This window comes from Heptranchias perlo, chromosome 7 (genome assembly GCF_035084215.1).
Source record: "Heptranchias perlo isolate sHepPer1 chromosome 7, sHepPer1.hap1, whole genome shotgun sequence".
In the NCBI taxonomy this organism is placed as follows: Eukaryota; Metazoa; Chordata; class Chondrichthyes; order Hexanchiformes; family Hexanchidae; genus Heptranchias; species Heptranchias perlo.
The window spans coordinates 51,019,378-51,035,134 of record NC_090331.1 but is presented as its reverse complement, the minus strand read 5'-3'; the positions used below and the strand labels follow the sequence as shown (position 1 = coordinate 51,035,134).

The 15,757-nt window shown below is 41.4% G+C and overlaps 1 protein-coding gene across 1 annotated transcript in view; it reads left to right on the top strand.

Moving 5' to 3' along the window:
• Positions 1-15,304, top strand: part of col28a2a (collagen, type XXVIII, alpha 2a) — a 125,598-nt gene extending 110,294 nt beyond the window's left edge. The window contains exons 28-35 of the mRNA XM_067986797.1: positions 374-454; positions 3,973-4,008; positions 6,412-6,448; positions 6,965-7,522; positions 8,361-8,581; positions 8,853-9,048; positions 10,099-10,275; positions 15,243-15,304. Coding sequence (XP_067842898.1) covers positions 374-454; positions 3,973-4,008; positions 6,412-6,448; positions 6,965-7,522; positions 8,361-8,581; positions 8,853-9,048; positions 10,099-10,275; positions 15,243-15,250 — 1,314 coding nt within the window. The 3' untranslated portion in view covers positions 15,251-15,304. The remainder of the gene's footprint in view (positions 1-373; positions 455-3,972; positions 4,009-6,411; positions 6,449-6,964; positions 7,523-8,360; positions 8,582-8,852; positions 9,049-10,098; positions 10,276-15,242) is intronic.
• Positions 15,305-15,757: the final 453 nt, after the last annotated feature.

The window sequence follows — 15,757 nt, the reverse complement described above, 5'->3', positions numbered from 1 at the left end:
AGAGGCCATGTAGTGCCAGAAGAACGGACGCTACACAGCCCAACTTCTAGCCCCTTGTTCCTTAAAGTAGGGGATCAACAGGTGATGGTTGATTAGGGGAGAGGACTCCATGATAAGATAATCTCACATGAACTCTGGTTGGAGTCGGCTTGGTGAAATAAATAGCCTTTTCTCACTCCTGATATTTTATATTCTTATGAAAAAGAATTTTCCTGGAAAATGTAGATCTTTTAGCTATTTCTAATAATATAATGTCTAACTTAAATAAAAAAGACAGTTAAATTTAGCTGATATATTGTAATTCATTACTTTGAAATGTAGAATCGAAGCAGATGATCTTGAAATCAACATTATGTTTTACTTTATGTTATAGGGTGACCGTGGTCTGGCAGGCGAAAGAGGACAGAGGGGAAGTAAAGGAGATGTGGGTGATTCTGGTTCTTCTGGGGCAACTGTAAGTGAAGAATTGTTTCTGTATTGAATTAATTATTTTTGTTGTTTCATAGAATGTACAGCACAGAAACAGACCATTCAACCCAACAGGCCTCTGCTGGTGTTTGTGCTCCACACAAGCCTCCTCCCTCCCTACTTCATCTAACCCTATCAACATATCCTTCTATTCCTTTCTCCTTCATGTGTTTACCTAGCTTCCCCTTAAATGCATCTATACTATTCACTTCAACTACTTGTGATAGCGAGTTCCACATTCTAACCACTCCCTGGGTAAAGAAGTTTCTCCTGAATTCCCTATTGGATTTATTAGCGACTATCTTATATTTATGGCCTCTAGTTCTGGTCTTCCCTGTAAGTGGAAACTTCTCTACATCTACCCTATCAAACTCTTTCATAATCTTAAAGACCTCTATCAGGTCACTCCTCAGTCTTCTCTTTTCTAGAGATAAGAGCCCCAGCCTCCTCAATCTTTCCTGATAGGTATAACCTCTCAGTTCTGGTATCATCCTAGTAAATCTTTTTTGCTAACATGTTTTCAAGTACGTTAGTTTCATACTAACATTTCACTGAAAGTGAAAAGTCGTAGCAATCAGTTCTTTATACCAATAGTGTAGCATTTGGTATTTATATTGAAAGATGTATTTCATTCAATTACATATGTCCAAGTTTGTACGGGACTTCTTTCAGGTTTTCTGAAAAGGTGCTTAAATCTTCTACTGTGTTATAATGCATTGCAGTGCAGGCTACAGCAGGTGTGTTGAACTGGAGAAACCAATGTGAAGCCAAAAGTAGTATGAAAAAATTAACATAGGCAGGAAGGGGAGGATACATTTCCCTTTAATTTTTAAGCTTATTTTCTATCTCTCCACTTTCTGGAGTTGGGTTTTTCTAGCCCATGCATCAACCTTGATTTTGGAGTAATGACCTGTCCCTGGAGCTCCACCAACACTACTCTTTAGCCAGCACCAGTGTGATGATTCGCACAACACTTCCTTTTGATTTTCACTCTCCCCTTGGGAGTGGGGGAGAATTCCTAACCTCTGCTTGCCACTACTTGCCGGGGTAAGATTGAGAACACAATGGAGTGGGAAATGAAACAAAGGGATAGGATTTCCGAGGAGCTATGTTGACTGCACAGACACAGAAGGATTGAAAATTGGATGCGCAAGCCTTACAAAAATTGGGCTGGATTTTCCTCCACCCAGTGGAAATGCAGCAAGGCAGGACTTCTACCCACCCATGCAGAGGAGCTAGCCATGTCTCCCTGGAGAGTTGAGAAATAGTTGCCCTCGCCTGAGGAACCCAGGGACTTGAATGTTAGGGGCCCAGTTTTCAAGAGTCAACTGATCAGGGAGCATTGATATCATGTGCTGGCAGTGGAGATGGTTTTCACACATGTGGTGGAAATGGTGATTAAGGTGGAAGAGTCCATTGCCTGCATCTGCAACACAATGCAGGAGGTATGCCAGGCTATGCAGAGCACACTGGAGAGTGTGGCAGTCCAGGAGATGTTTGTGGCAACAGTGCATCAGGAAGAGGCTCAGAGGGCAGTCGTGGCTTCCAGAGTGGCAGCTAACTGCTTCCATACATTCCTTGCGAGACACACTTAATAGGAGCATAGCTCAGGGCTTTCAGGACTTCACTGGGGCTGTTGGGTTGTCCTTCAGTAGGCCAAAGGAGCTCCTGCACTGCACCAGAGAGCTGCCAGGAAGGCAAGACATCTCGTTCTCTCATGATAAAACAATGAGACTACATCCTTCCAGCTCCTTTATTGTCAGCACAAGAAGGAGCTTTCAGCCTGGGCTCAGCAGTCATTGCAAGCGCAAAAAAGATGCAACCAGAAGTGGGTCCTTCAAGGACATCAGCATCACTGAGACAAGTGTCACCTCAGTGCTTGAAGGCTCCATCGGAACTCACCCAGCCATCCATCTCCTGACCCTCAGGGAGAACCATGTAGCAATAAGAGGTTAAGCTTCTGCAAGAAGTGTTTTAGACACAAATGGTAGATGTGGTGAAAAGAAACAGGAATGGGACTTAGTGAAGCGAAAACCTGGAAATCTTTTGCATTTTGGTGTGCTTGTGTAATTTTTTATGGATGACTCCAGTTCTCTTTTTATTTGTTGATAAAATTTGGAATGGCCCTTTCCCTAATAGAATGGAGAAATGAATTGCTAGTTTGAATGATGATTAGCACTGGGCCATGCAAATTGTTATCAACGGAATTAGATTCTCTGGGAATGGACTGTCTCATATTGACTGGACATAGTTGGTGATGATTTCCTGCCCAACTTCTCGCTGCTGGCAGCGGTTAACCATTGCCACCGCCTCTCCTGTGTGGGTTTACATGTGGTGGGGTGGGTTCAGGGCACGCGGTCACAGTCTCAGTCAGAAGGGGCATAGGAAAATTCGGACGGGCATTTTTTGGGGCAGGGTTTCCTGGCATTTGTGGCACAACTGGTCTTTTATCCTTCATTTGAAATGGCTCACGGGAAGCATCAAGTGAAGTAGAGTTCTTAAATGGGAACAAGCTTTGTATGTTTTTTTGCTGCAATATTTATTTTACTTTTTAGTAATGTATTACTTTATTAAAGATTCCAATATTGCTGAAAATATTATTAATAATGTATTTTTGGAATAGATTTTTGGGAAACAATTTTTATTTACTCATCTTGGTGAGTTTGTTTGTAAATGCAGAAGGGAGAAAAAGAGTACACACGAAAGGTGGGATTTCCAATACCAACTTTCATTGGAGGTCAGGAAGTAGGAAGGTATCTAGGTGCAAATTGTAAAGTCCCATGACAGGCACCTGAAAGACAAGTGAATGATAGGGGTTCATCCGGCGCCATTTTAACTGTCAGATTTCCAGCTGCATCCGAACCACCCACCACAGGTAGATGGGGGTCTTGGGGGTCTTAACAATATTTAAATGTTGGGGTGCGATGCGATTTTAACTGCCGATCGCAGCAGTGAAGCCAATGCCAGAGCCACCTGTGAAAACTGGCAGCAAGCAAGAGCGGGGCCAGAAGAGGCACACTAAGGCAAGTAGTTTTGTTTTTTTTAGGTTTCCATGTGGGTTAGGAGAAGCAGAAGTGCTCTTCTGGGGTCCAAAAGGAAACCTTGGACCTCCCTTCCCTCGATCGCGATCGCCTCCGGAACCCCCACCCCCCCCCCCCCCCCACCCTCGTAACCACTTATCTTATACCAAGGACCATTCCCTCGGGTTCCCAGTGGTGGTCTCCTGCCACGTGAGACCATGCCGTCTTGTCATTCCCGCTGGAGTCCGGCTGCTACATGGTGGCCGGGCCTTGCTCCGATTTCTTATTCCAGGTGCGCCGCAGGTGTCAGCTCCCCGCCCCCCCACCCCGCACTGATCCTGCCCCGGGTTAAAATCGTCTTTGCAATATTATGTTACAATTATAATCATAGGTAATGTGGTAAAGTAGTTCATGACATTATCTTCTTCTTGTTACATTATTTGTGTTTATTCTATCTATTTTTACAACTACTTCAATTGCTTAGGGTAGACCTGGAGTAAAAGGTGAACCTGGCTTAACAGTGAGTAACCATTACTTTCACACATATTTATATAATTATGTATGTAACATATAATTTTTAATTATATAAACTAATTGTGGTTACCAGGAAAAGTGAATTACAAATCCAGTGAAGATTATAAAATAGCCATGAGCGCCAAAAATCGGCAGTCCATGATGCCAGCAGTTACACGGGGTTCATGCCCACTGGTGCCCTCCAGTACTGACCTCTTCGGAGTTTGCCCAGTCAGCAGGAGGGCACCTAATTTGCATTGGGCCAGCAGGCAGTTGGGCCACTGCAGCACCCACCTACCCTATGCACCCAGAAAATCCAGAGCCGGGCCACCTTGTGGGGGACGAGGGCTGCCCAGGCCACCTCCAGAGCTTACGGACCCTCCCTCTGCCTCCTATGTAAGGGGGCCAATGCCAATTTTTTTTATTATTACATTCTTCAGGGGTCCAAGCCACTTCTCTTATAAGGCAGCCTGGAAAATTCTAGAAATGGCAGGGACCTGGTGCAACTGGGTCTTATGCCATTTTCCGCTGGATGGCATCAGACTCCCTGCCGAAGTTACAGCTCGAGTCCAGCGGAACCCTCAAAGAAATTCAGGGCCTACCTTTAACCTTAGAACAAAATTGCAGTATACTGCATACTGGGCAAAATATTATTTGCTCATAACTAGTACTGTGTAGATACTGTACATGAATGCTGCACACTCGGTAAGCTGAGTACTCAGCATACAAGTACGTTGGCCCGTTGGTTATGATACTGGACTGGCAGCCCATAGGTTGCAAGTTCAAATCCCACTACAACAAGTTGTGAAATTGGTAATTTGTGGGCTAGTGCTAGAAAATAGTGTATTGTTATTAAAATCCAATGGATCACTAATGTTCTTCAGGGAAGGGAACCTGCTACTCCTACCTGTACTAGCCTGGTTAATTCCAAATACCCTCTGGGGCAATAAATACTGCCTTTCTGGAGTTGTCCACAAAAAAATAAACCAGAGGTGATATTTGAGAACAGATTAGTCTATGTTGGTAATGCACAATCGTTACAATTTTAGGGTCTTGCCTTAGCTATTCTCTCACATACAGTGGTGCTAGACACTTCTGTAAGCGGTCTGAGCATTTTACATTTATGGTTGTGCCCATACTACCCAATATCTAACTACAATAGTGTAACCCAGCAATGTAACAAATATATCCCCTTGTGATCTGCATTGGATATTTGTAACATTCATACATATGTTTTTTTTCAATCACTCTGAAGGCAGACTGAGCAAACAGTTGGTGAGATGAGACCAGACACAAATCATTAAGCTGCTTTATTTCATAGCGAGTGAACATGCAGCACAATAGTTATGTCCAGATTAACTTAGTTCAATTGGTACAACTTGTTTTCACATAACAATATAAAATAATGAAAACGCCACGTTTCTCCACATCAGCAGGTTATGTTTGATTTCAACAAAATCATTTTTAACTAGAACCCTGCATTCTAACCTTGCAGCCTTTGCTGGACTTGACTGATTTTGTAACCATTGCTGCACCTGATTGCCTGTCTATGTTTCTGTTTTATTATCTCCCTCTGTTCATGGCCGAAAAGGAAGGCCTGTCAAACACCCTGACTAGTGCCCAGGACCAGAGACTTCCCAACGCAATGAATTGCTGATTGTTTGCAGTTTTGGGGGGGAAACAACTTCATTAGCATATTAACCACCTATCATCTCAATGCCTTTTTTTAAACTTATGAATACACTTTGCTTTGAAACACAACATTTAATAGTCTTTTTTCCAAATCCTTTTTGTGGAAAAATGATCAAAAAATCATGAAACCTGATGATGACCTTATTCATCTTTTTATTTATTTTGGATCTCGTGCTCATCGATCAGAGGGGTGTTGGTATTTTATAATAAAATATTTTTCACGCCTGTTGTCAGCATTAAATACTCCCAAGTGAGGTATAGCACTGGTCAGATGCAGATTAAAATACCCTCCACTCTGCCTCCATTAAATAGCTCAACAATGAAATGTATTGCTGGAGGGCACCTAACGCATGCTACACCCCACCTATAAGTATGTAATGTTACAAGTGTGTAGAAAGAAGGAAAGTATTCAGTTTCCCAACATTGCCATTCTTCATTTTTCATTATCCCAAAATTCACATGCGATTTTTTTTTAAAATTTGGTTCAAAGAGTGACTTGTGAATATTTTTACATCTTGTAATTTTCCATGTACAGTTTTCCCAGCAATATTAACATATGTCTGAGTTCAGAGGTTATGTTAAAATATTATCACTCCATAAATTTTCTATTCCTGGCATATATGACTAATATTTACAGGCATGCCTGATTTTTAACAAAAGAAAATAGTATGCAAATATATTCATTATTTTCATATTTCATTTGCAAAAATATAATTAGAGGGAGGACATCATCAGAATGATAAAGGAAATCTGTGGTAAGTTACCTGTCTGTCATCTTCTGGCCTACTAATTATTTTATGTTTTCATAGTACTATACTTGTACTCCTAAACAATTCTAGTTAGTAATCCCATATATTGAAGATAAGCCTTACCAGGTGACTGAATAGAAACTTAACATTTTGTTCCAGATTTCACTTCCTAGATACTTAATTCCAGAAGTATTCTTGTGTGCCTGCAAATATTTCTAAACTGCAGTTATGATAAATATACTTGATTTAAATTAACTGAAACATTTATGGTCAGTTCTATTATGCAAATTGTTGACTGGCTTTCAGTAATCAACAAATAACTGATCTTTTTGGTCCACTATTTATGGAAATTGTTCAGTGCGAACATTAGTCTACAGTATTTCTAAAAGCACCACCCTAATTATCAACAAGTCTAGTTTACTTCTATAATATTTTAAGTAAAACTTTGATATACTAGCACTGTTTAAACAATATCTGTACATGTTTATAATCAATACGTTATTGATTTCATTTTCTTGACAGGTTGCGGAATTAAATGTAAAGAAAGGCCAATGGAACTTGTCTTTGTGATTGATAGCTCAGAAAGTGTGGGACCAGATAACTTTGAAATCATAAAAGATTTTGTCACTGCACTTGTTGACAAAGTAACAGTTGGGAGAAATGCCACCCGAATTGGTCTTGTGCTCTACAGCTTGGAAGTACGATTAGAGTTTGGTCTAAGTCGATACTTGACACAGCAAGATGTCAAACAGGCAATTAGGAAAATGCAATACATGGGAGAAGGCACGTACACAGGAACCGCTATCCGCAAAGCAACGCAGGAGGGATTCTATGGAGCTCGGCCTGGTGTGAAGAAGTTTGCTATAGTATTAACAGATGGACAGGCAGACAGAAGGGAGACTGTTAAACTGGATGTTGCTGTACGCGAGGCTCATGCTGCAAACATTGAGATGTTTGCAATTGGTATTGTAAATACCACAGACCCAACCCAAGCAGAATTCTTACGTGAACTAAACCTAATTGCTTCAGATCCTGATACCGAACACATGTACCTCATTGATGATTTCAATACTCTTGCAGGTTTGTGCCATGTCTGTTGTGTCACCACTTGATGTTTTTTCCAACTATAAAGGTGCTCAGAAGAAAACTTTACTATGTGCACAATTAGATGGAAACAAGGTAAATAGAACAAATTATTGCTTAGTTAAGAAGTCAGTAGTGATGATGCTATAGTATTGGACTCCCAAACTGAAGATCAAGCTTGAAGTATAGTCTCAATTCCATTAGAGCTACTTATAAAGGCATAGTTTTCCTCGTCTTTGCCAAATCAGGTATGTGCATGTGCAAAACTTAGAGGAAGTCCCTCTTACATCACTCAAAGACATCTCCTACTTAGTCAGCAATGGAGTGGCATCTGTAGAGAGGTCAAATTGGATGATATTGACTTCCAACCGATATGGATAATATGATTGGAGGGGGGATAGCTTGGGCTAAGCAGGGAGGAGAAATTGAGATATAGGGCCAGTTAGGTTACTGAAATATACTAACTTTTGTGAATATGTTTCTCCAGTTGTAATTACTCCACAAATGTTTTAATGTTTACCATATTATTAAAAATGTTAGTTTTAGAAATTTGTTAGCTAAGTTTGCTTAAGTCTTGGCCAAGTCACTGGGTGGGGCAACTCGCTAAAGTGTTGCTTTTCATCTCAGGCAACAAAAACGAATGGTCAATCATCCTACTGTTTGTGTGTCCTCCAATTGCCGGTCATGGAGTAGTGTGACAGTTGCGGCGATTATGACTGTGGCTGTGCTGGCTGAAAGGGACTGTTACAGGGTTAAGTGGCTTTCATGAAAAAAGGGAAGGAATACAATGGGAATTACAAAAAAAAATTATGTTTTTCCTTTTTCCCATTTTTAGCTCTCGAGTTGAAATTGGTCAGACAGTTCTGTGAAGATGAAAATGGTGCTTTGATTTACAATCGAGTTACAAATGGAGTAATAACAAGCAGAAGACCATTATATTCAGTAGTTCAAAGTTCTACACATACCAGAAGCCAAATTGAATTAAGTGCTACAAAACCTAGACCATCTTCATCTGGATCCATCAATGTAGGAAAAACTCCCAAGATCAATGAACAGGTATCAGTTGATTTTATAAACTCTTCATAAGAATTTATTTTATATTGGTATACATTATTCATCAACATTCCCCTGTTCAGAAAGTAGAATTGTGTATGTCTTAAATCTATCAAGTCATGACTAAAAACTTAAGTAAATCAGCTAAGATTGAGGATTAGATAAAAAATAAGACCAAAATAAATAATGAAATTATTAGCAACAATAATATTGATTGTAATTGAAATGTTTTCTTCAAATATATAATCAATTGTTGATGTTTCATGTTATGCAGGTGAACCCAAATCCAGAAGTAGATTATGATTATGAGGAAGAAGAGTACCTGAAACTTGTAACCCCTTCATCTAATTCAAAGGGCAATAGTTATCTGTCAATCAGTAAACACGTTTCAGGTCCACACTCACAACCTGTTAAGCCAGTGAAAGAATCCACGTTGTCAATCTCCCCAACAGTAAAAATTCCAGTTTCAGGTAGGATCTTTATTTTCTATCTGTAGCATAATTGATGGATAATGTCTGATAAATAGAGAAATTGAGTGCCTCAGTAGATTAGAACACAGTCCTTTTACCTCTGAGATGGCTTTGAATTTCAGCACAGACTACTAAAATAATTGAAGGATCTTAGTTCAATAGATTTGGGATAGCCTCAGAGGTTTCATTATTGGGTATAACTCCACAGTACAAAATTGCAATCATTCAGCAATTAATTGGCAGCTTCACTTAGAGATGTCAGAAGGCACAAAGAAGGCTGGTATGAGTATTGCAGCAGCACAGCAAGAAGATCTCTTTGAGATTGGGCATTGTTAACCTAATTAGAGAGAGCTTTACTCTGCACCAGAAAACACGTGTTCCTGGATAACATTTTTCCTCAACCAATACCACCAAAAAGGCAGATTCATCTCATTGCTGTTTGGTATGTTACTATAAATAAAGTGTCTGCCAAGTTTGCCTACATAACAAAAGTCACTGCACTTGATACATTTCTGAGAGATGTGACGAGGTCTATATAAATGCAAGTCTTTCTTTGACAGTAGATGGGAAAGTTCCACAGCCACCTTAATACTCCCCACCCATCCCCCACACACAAAAAAAGTCCACTAATTATTTCTGAGAAAAACAGTTCTGGAGTAAACCAATGGATCAAAATTATAGAACGAAAGAGAAAAAGAAAGAAGAATTTTTACATATTTTAGAGCCCTGCTGGTTGTACAATTTTCTGCTTTGGGGGTTGCATTCTAAGCTAAGTTATGAAAAAAAATCAGTATATCTCTAAACAAAAATTACTCTCTCATTTTAAAAGTTGCAGAATTACAGTAACTACAAAAGTATTTTCAGTTTAACTTATTTGAATTTTATAAAACATTATGATTCCAACTTTAAAATCTACAATAAATTTTCATTGCTAAATAATTATTTTTCAAACGTATCTTAATTATTTCAGTAAATGAATTCTTATAGTTGACTGTGCAAATTATTTTTTTCAACCTACGATGCAACTTTGCTATTTACATTTTTTTCTAGATCCTCTCTGTCACCTCCGTTTAGACCAAGGGACATGTCGTGATTATATAATTAAATGGTATTATGACAAACAAGCCAATGCTTGTGCACAGTTTTGGTATGGCGGCTGCAATGGAAATGCAAATCGTTTTGACACTGAAGACAAATGCAGGAAGACCTGCGTAGTTTCGAGTGCAGGTATGATCTTTAGTCTTTAAATTACATGTTTATGTATTCATTTTAAAAATCACTACTTCTAACATAAGGGTATAATGGTGAAATCATTATAACAATGAATTGCAACATAAAATCACAATATTTTATATATAACCTTCATGATTTACTTTTAAGTTGGAAGATAATAGGTGATTGTTGCAAATATATGCCAGTCTGGATCTAATTGTCTGTCAGCTCTGATGGATGTAAATTCACAGCACATTCCACAGCCAAACTTGAGTTCCCAAATTCAAACCCTACTTTCAAAGTGCTTTTTTGTCTTAACTTTATATATGTGGTAGCATAAGAATGGGAGATAATCAGGGCCAATTATAGCAAGTCCAGTTATCTGTAAAAATAATAATGGGACAGGGCTAAACAGACTGGATGCAGGGATGATGTTTCCCCTGGCTGGGGGGGAGTCAAGAACGAGGGGTCACAGTCTCAGGATACAGGGTAGGACATTTAGGACTGAGATGAGGAGAAATTTCTTCACTCAGACGGTGGTGAACCTGTGGAATTCTCTACCACAGAAGGCTGTGGAGGCCAAGTCACTGAATATATTTAAGAAGGAGCTAGATACATTTCTCGACACAAAAGGCATCAAGGGGTATGTGGAGAGAGCAGGAATATGGTATTGAGTTAGAGGATCAGCCATGATCATATTGAGTAGCGGAGCAGGCTCGAAGTGCCAAATGGCCTACTCCTGCTCCTATTTTCTATGTTTCTTTGTTTCAACCGGAACATGCTTGGTAGGTGTTGATGGATAAACTGATAGTTTTCCTATATTAATGCAAGTGGCATTACAAATAAAGTTTCAGAATTCAAAATATACACAGATAATGAAAATAATCCTGACGTACAAAATCTACCAGATATTTTGACACTTGAATAATAGTTGCATTTTAGCAATAGGCAGATGGAAATCAGTGCTAGTTTGATGAGATTCTGTCTTTCAGGATTTGTGCTGTCCTAGTACTACGTGTCAATATTTTTGATATAAGTAGAAGATATACAGCAAGACTCAATGGACTATCTAGTAATGTTAGCCTATGAATTATGTTAGCCAGAAGTAGTATATATGCTGTAATCCACCATTCCCTAATGTATTCTGATTATACTGCCTGTTTATTTTCAGTCCTGTATTTGTGAATAAAAACCTGTGTTTGCACGAGTCCATTTTCTTAGAAGTAAAAATAATTTATAGCTTAATACACCAGCATTTGTACATCGGTGCTCGTGCATACATACAAGATTCTGAGGGGACTCGATAGGGTAGATGCTGAGAGGATGTTACCCTCATGGGGGAATCTAAAACTAGGGGGCATAGTCTCAGAATAAGGGGTCGCCCGTTTAATTCGGAAATGAGGAGGAATTTCCTCTCCCAGAGGGTCGTGAATCTTTGGAATTCTTTACCCCAAAAAGCTATGGAGGCTGAGTCATTGAATACATTCAAGGCTGAGTTAGACAAATTTTTGATCAGCAAGGGAGTCAAAGGATATGGGGAAAGGGCGGGAAAGTGGAGTTGAGGTAAAAATCAGATCAGCCATGGTCTCATTGAATGTCAGAGCAGGCTCGAGGGGCCGAATGGCCTACTCCTGCTCCTATCTCTTATGGTCTTATGCTCAGTGATATATTACGTTTTCAGTGTATGTGCAGGCCTCTGTTCAGGCTAGGCAGCGTTGTGTGTGAGAGAGAGCAGAGAAGCAAATAAGATTGGTGGAGTGGTAACACAGAGAACTTCAAAGAGACTGAGCAAGTAACAGGAAAGAAACAAGTTGGAAGTGAATGGGGAGAAAGAGAAATGCAAGCAAAGAGATAGATGGCACGGTGTGGCAAAAAAGGGAGAATAGTGAAGCTCAGGAAATAAAGAAAGCAGAGTGGGCGAATGAAAGATGAAAACAGTTAGTAAGTAAATATTTTCTGGCACTCTACTGTAAACTGGAAGGGGGAGAGCATGACAAAGTATGCACTAATGTTCGAAAAAAATTTCAGCATTTGTGCCCAAGACACATACATCACTGGCATAACTGATTTTGACCTTTCCATGTTAGGGATTTAATGTAACTTGATTTACTTTTCATGGGGAGGCAGCGAGTAATTTTGCAGATTTTTTTCCTCAGGAGATTAAATGAGTTGGGTGGGACACTGTGTGGCTCAGTGGGTTAGCACGTTGTTCTCCTTCTTGGGCGCCTGGATTTGAATCCAGCTCAGGGATGAAAATCTCATCTCTGTTTCCTGTAAGGCTATTATATAAAATATATTTGAGAAATCTAAACCCAATTCCTAGTGGTTGTGAGCCCACAAGATAAAAATGGACTCTAAGTCAGTGCTAAAACAACCATCTCATTCAGAGAAGCTACAAGGATGGCAGGTGTGGGAAATGGAAACTATCATATTAGCACAGCATGAGATGCTGTTCTAAGTTTGAAACTAAGTTACATTGTTGAGGCAGACTAGAGTAAGATTTCATGGGCATCATTTTAGCACCCGCTATCAGGTGCGTTCCTGGCGGGGGGGGGCTCCGAAAATCGGAGAATCCCGGAGCGGGACCGGAGCCCAGCTCCAACCCGCCCACTTCCAGGTTCCCCACTGACGCGCCGGCGTGCGCGCGCAGCCCCCGCTGGTGGGAATCCCGCAGGCAATTAAAGCCAGCGGGATGCCACTTGAAAGTATTTATCTTGCTTGTTCAGGTCATTAACTGACCTGATTAAGGGATTATGTGAGGAGGGGTAGGATTTTATAGCAAACTGGGACTGTTTCCCATACTGGGGGAAACACTCCCAGTTCAAATGGACGTGTTGCAGCTGTCAGCCTGTGGCAGCTGCAAAGGTCCATTCGACAGGTGGTGAGGGGGGAGACCCTCACTCATTGCAGGAGGCCACTCTGTCACTTGGAACAAAGTTTGGCCTCCACCACCCTCCTCCTGACAATCAAAGTCACCAACTTGCACACTTACCCCGGGGTCCAGAGACATGTACCTACCTTGCGGACCCCCTCAGATGTACATCTTCCGGATGGGGGCCGCCGTAGCTGCAGTCATGACCTCCTCGGAGGGCGAACAGCATCACCAGCCTCGCCGGCCACGCCGTCCACCTCTGACACGTGGAGCTCCACAACACAGTGCTGTGTCACATCCACCTGCACAGCAGGAGGGAGGGCTACCGCAGAGAGAGATGCATCGCAGAGGGCACTACCCTCGCCACAGGGTCCACAGACCGAGGCTCAGCTTCCTGGACCTCTCTGAGCAGCAGTGCACACAGAGGCTCAGAGTCACTCGACATGTAGTCGTGGACATCTGCAGCCTCCTTCATGCCAAGCTGCTCCCAGCTGGCCCGAGCACCATCTTCTTACCTGTCACTGTCAAAGTCACCACTGCCCTCAACAACTTCTCCTCCGCATCCTTCCAGGGTGCCACAGGGGACATCGCCGACGTCTCTCAGCCGTCTGCACAAAAGAGCCCTGCAAATACACCTACGCCCACTCTGCAGTGACACAATGGGTGGCATCAGGTGTGGGTCTTCATGGTGATCCTCAGGAAAGGGCATTATTGCACAAACCAGACAAGATTCGCAAAGACATGGCAGTAGTGGTACCAATATAATATGTAATGTGAGTTGGTCAGAAATTCAATATAAGTAACAACCATGACAAACCCTCAAACACCCTTGTGCATCCCCTTCATGCTCACGACACGTTTGCCTTACGCTTCCTACTGCACATATGTGATGCATGCCCTGTGGCTGCAGCACAGGTAGTGGCAGGTTGAGTGAGGCTGACCGTGAAAGAGATGCACGAGAGGGTGAGTATGAGATAGAGCCATGAGATTGTATGAGGATTAGGTTGAGTGGTAGTGGCGGGTTGAGTACTGGCGAGGTGAGTAAGTGCAGGTAAGATGAGGATGAGGTTTGAGTGGGTATGAGGGGTGATGTGACAGAGTAGTGTTGGCAGTGCAGAAGGAGGTGTGGGGTGGGGGCGGTGATGTGGCTGATGGAGTGTAGGGGAATGAGTAAGTGTACTCACTTTGGCTGACCTACTGAGGTCATTGGAGCGCCTCCTGCACTGTATGCAGGTGCGTGATATGTTGGTGGTGCAGGTGACCTCCTCTGCCACCTCGAGCCAGGCCTTCCTGGTGGCAGAGGCAGGCCGCTTCCTCCCGTCCGCCGGGGGGAAGATCTCTGTCCTCCCCCTCCTCCTCACCCCATCTATTGATACCTGGAGTGAGGCATCATTAAACTGGGAGCAGCCTTCCCCCTGGGTTGCTCCATGCTGTAATTTTTTCTATGTGTTGCAGCATCTGTCAGTGGAGGACTGCCCCTTTAAATAGAGCTCCTTCAGCTGACAGATCTTACTGCGCATGCGCAGCCCGCCCGACGCGCAGATCAGCAGCGGGGAACCCGGAGGAGCAGGTAAGTGGATCCAATTGGGCTGCGATCGCGCGGGTGGCAGACTGATTTCACCGGGCGCGTTACCTACGCGCCCAATAGCCCCCCCGCCGCGAACCCGCAGCCCTGGTAACATCGAGCCCCATGTATCTGAACTGACTTCACAGTGTTTGACGGTGCCACTGAAAGCCTTCAGGTAAAAGCAATCCAATCCCCAATGCTAACACCTCCAAGCTTGATAAACCCAAGTGATTTGAAATAAAAAACTGTGTTGGAAGAGTCCATGATAAAACAGATTGTACATAATCCATGAAAGGAACGGTCTTGATGGGCCAAATTGAATTTTCTCATTTCATGTTTCTTATGTACATCATTGTTTAGAAAAATGATGCAGAAGACTTCTTAAAGGGTAACCTCGTGTTTGTTCAATGTATTGAAAAGATCATATCCTGTTTTTCTGCCATATAGGACTACCAGTGTTTTGATTTGATAGTTATACCATTAAAAAGTACTATACATCAAATAGTTTTACACTTTAATAATTTTACCCCTTTTTAAAAACAGAATCCTGATGTGGATCCCAGGAAACTGTATTTCAGCAAATCATAATGAAATACAGGAAGAAGACAGAAAAAGACTTGTGCATTTGGTACACTATGAACAATATTTTTATATTTTGGTAGCTATTCATAAAGATTCAAATTGTATAAAAATGTTAATACAGATGCTTACCTTTTTTTGTTAATTTGTCTATATAAATGCATTTCTCGGGGTGAAAATGAAAAATAGAAATATTTTACTGTATGTCTGAAAGCAATAATTGCAAAACAAGAATTTAGAAAAGATTAGGACAGATTTTTGTTTGCATTTAAGTTTGTATCCTGTACTATACTGAGAACTTTAACTTGACTAGTTGCAAAGAAAGAACATTTAAGTAGTTACAGCTGGGAGGATGGAGTTTTGTGCAAGAATTCTAGCTTTACAGATTATGCTTTGATAATGGTGTGTCTTTTTATGCTGTTGCCTCATAAAGACAAATGACTGAACTGCTTTTCTTTCATTGTGCGCAAAAGTAGTTG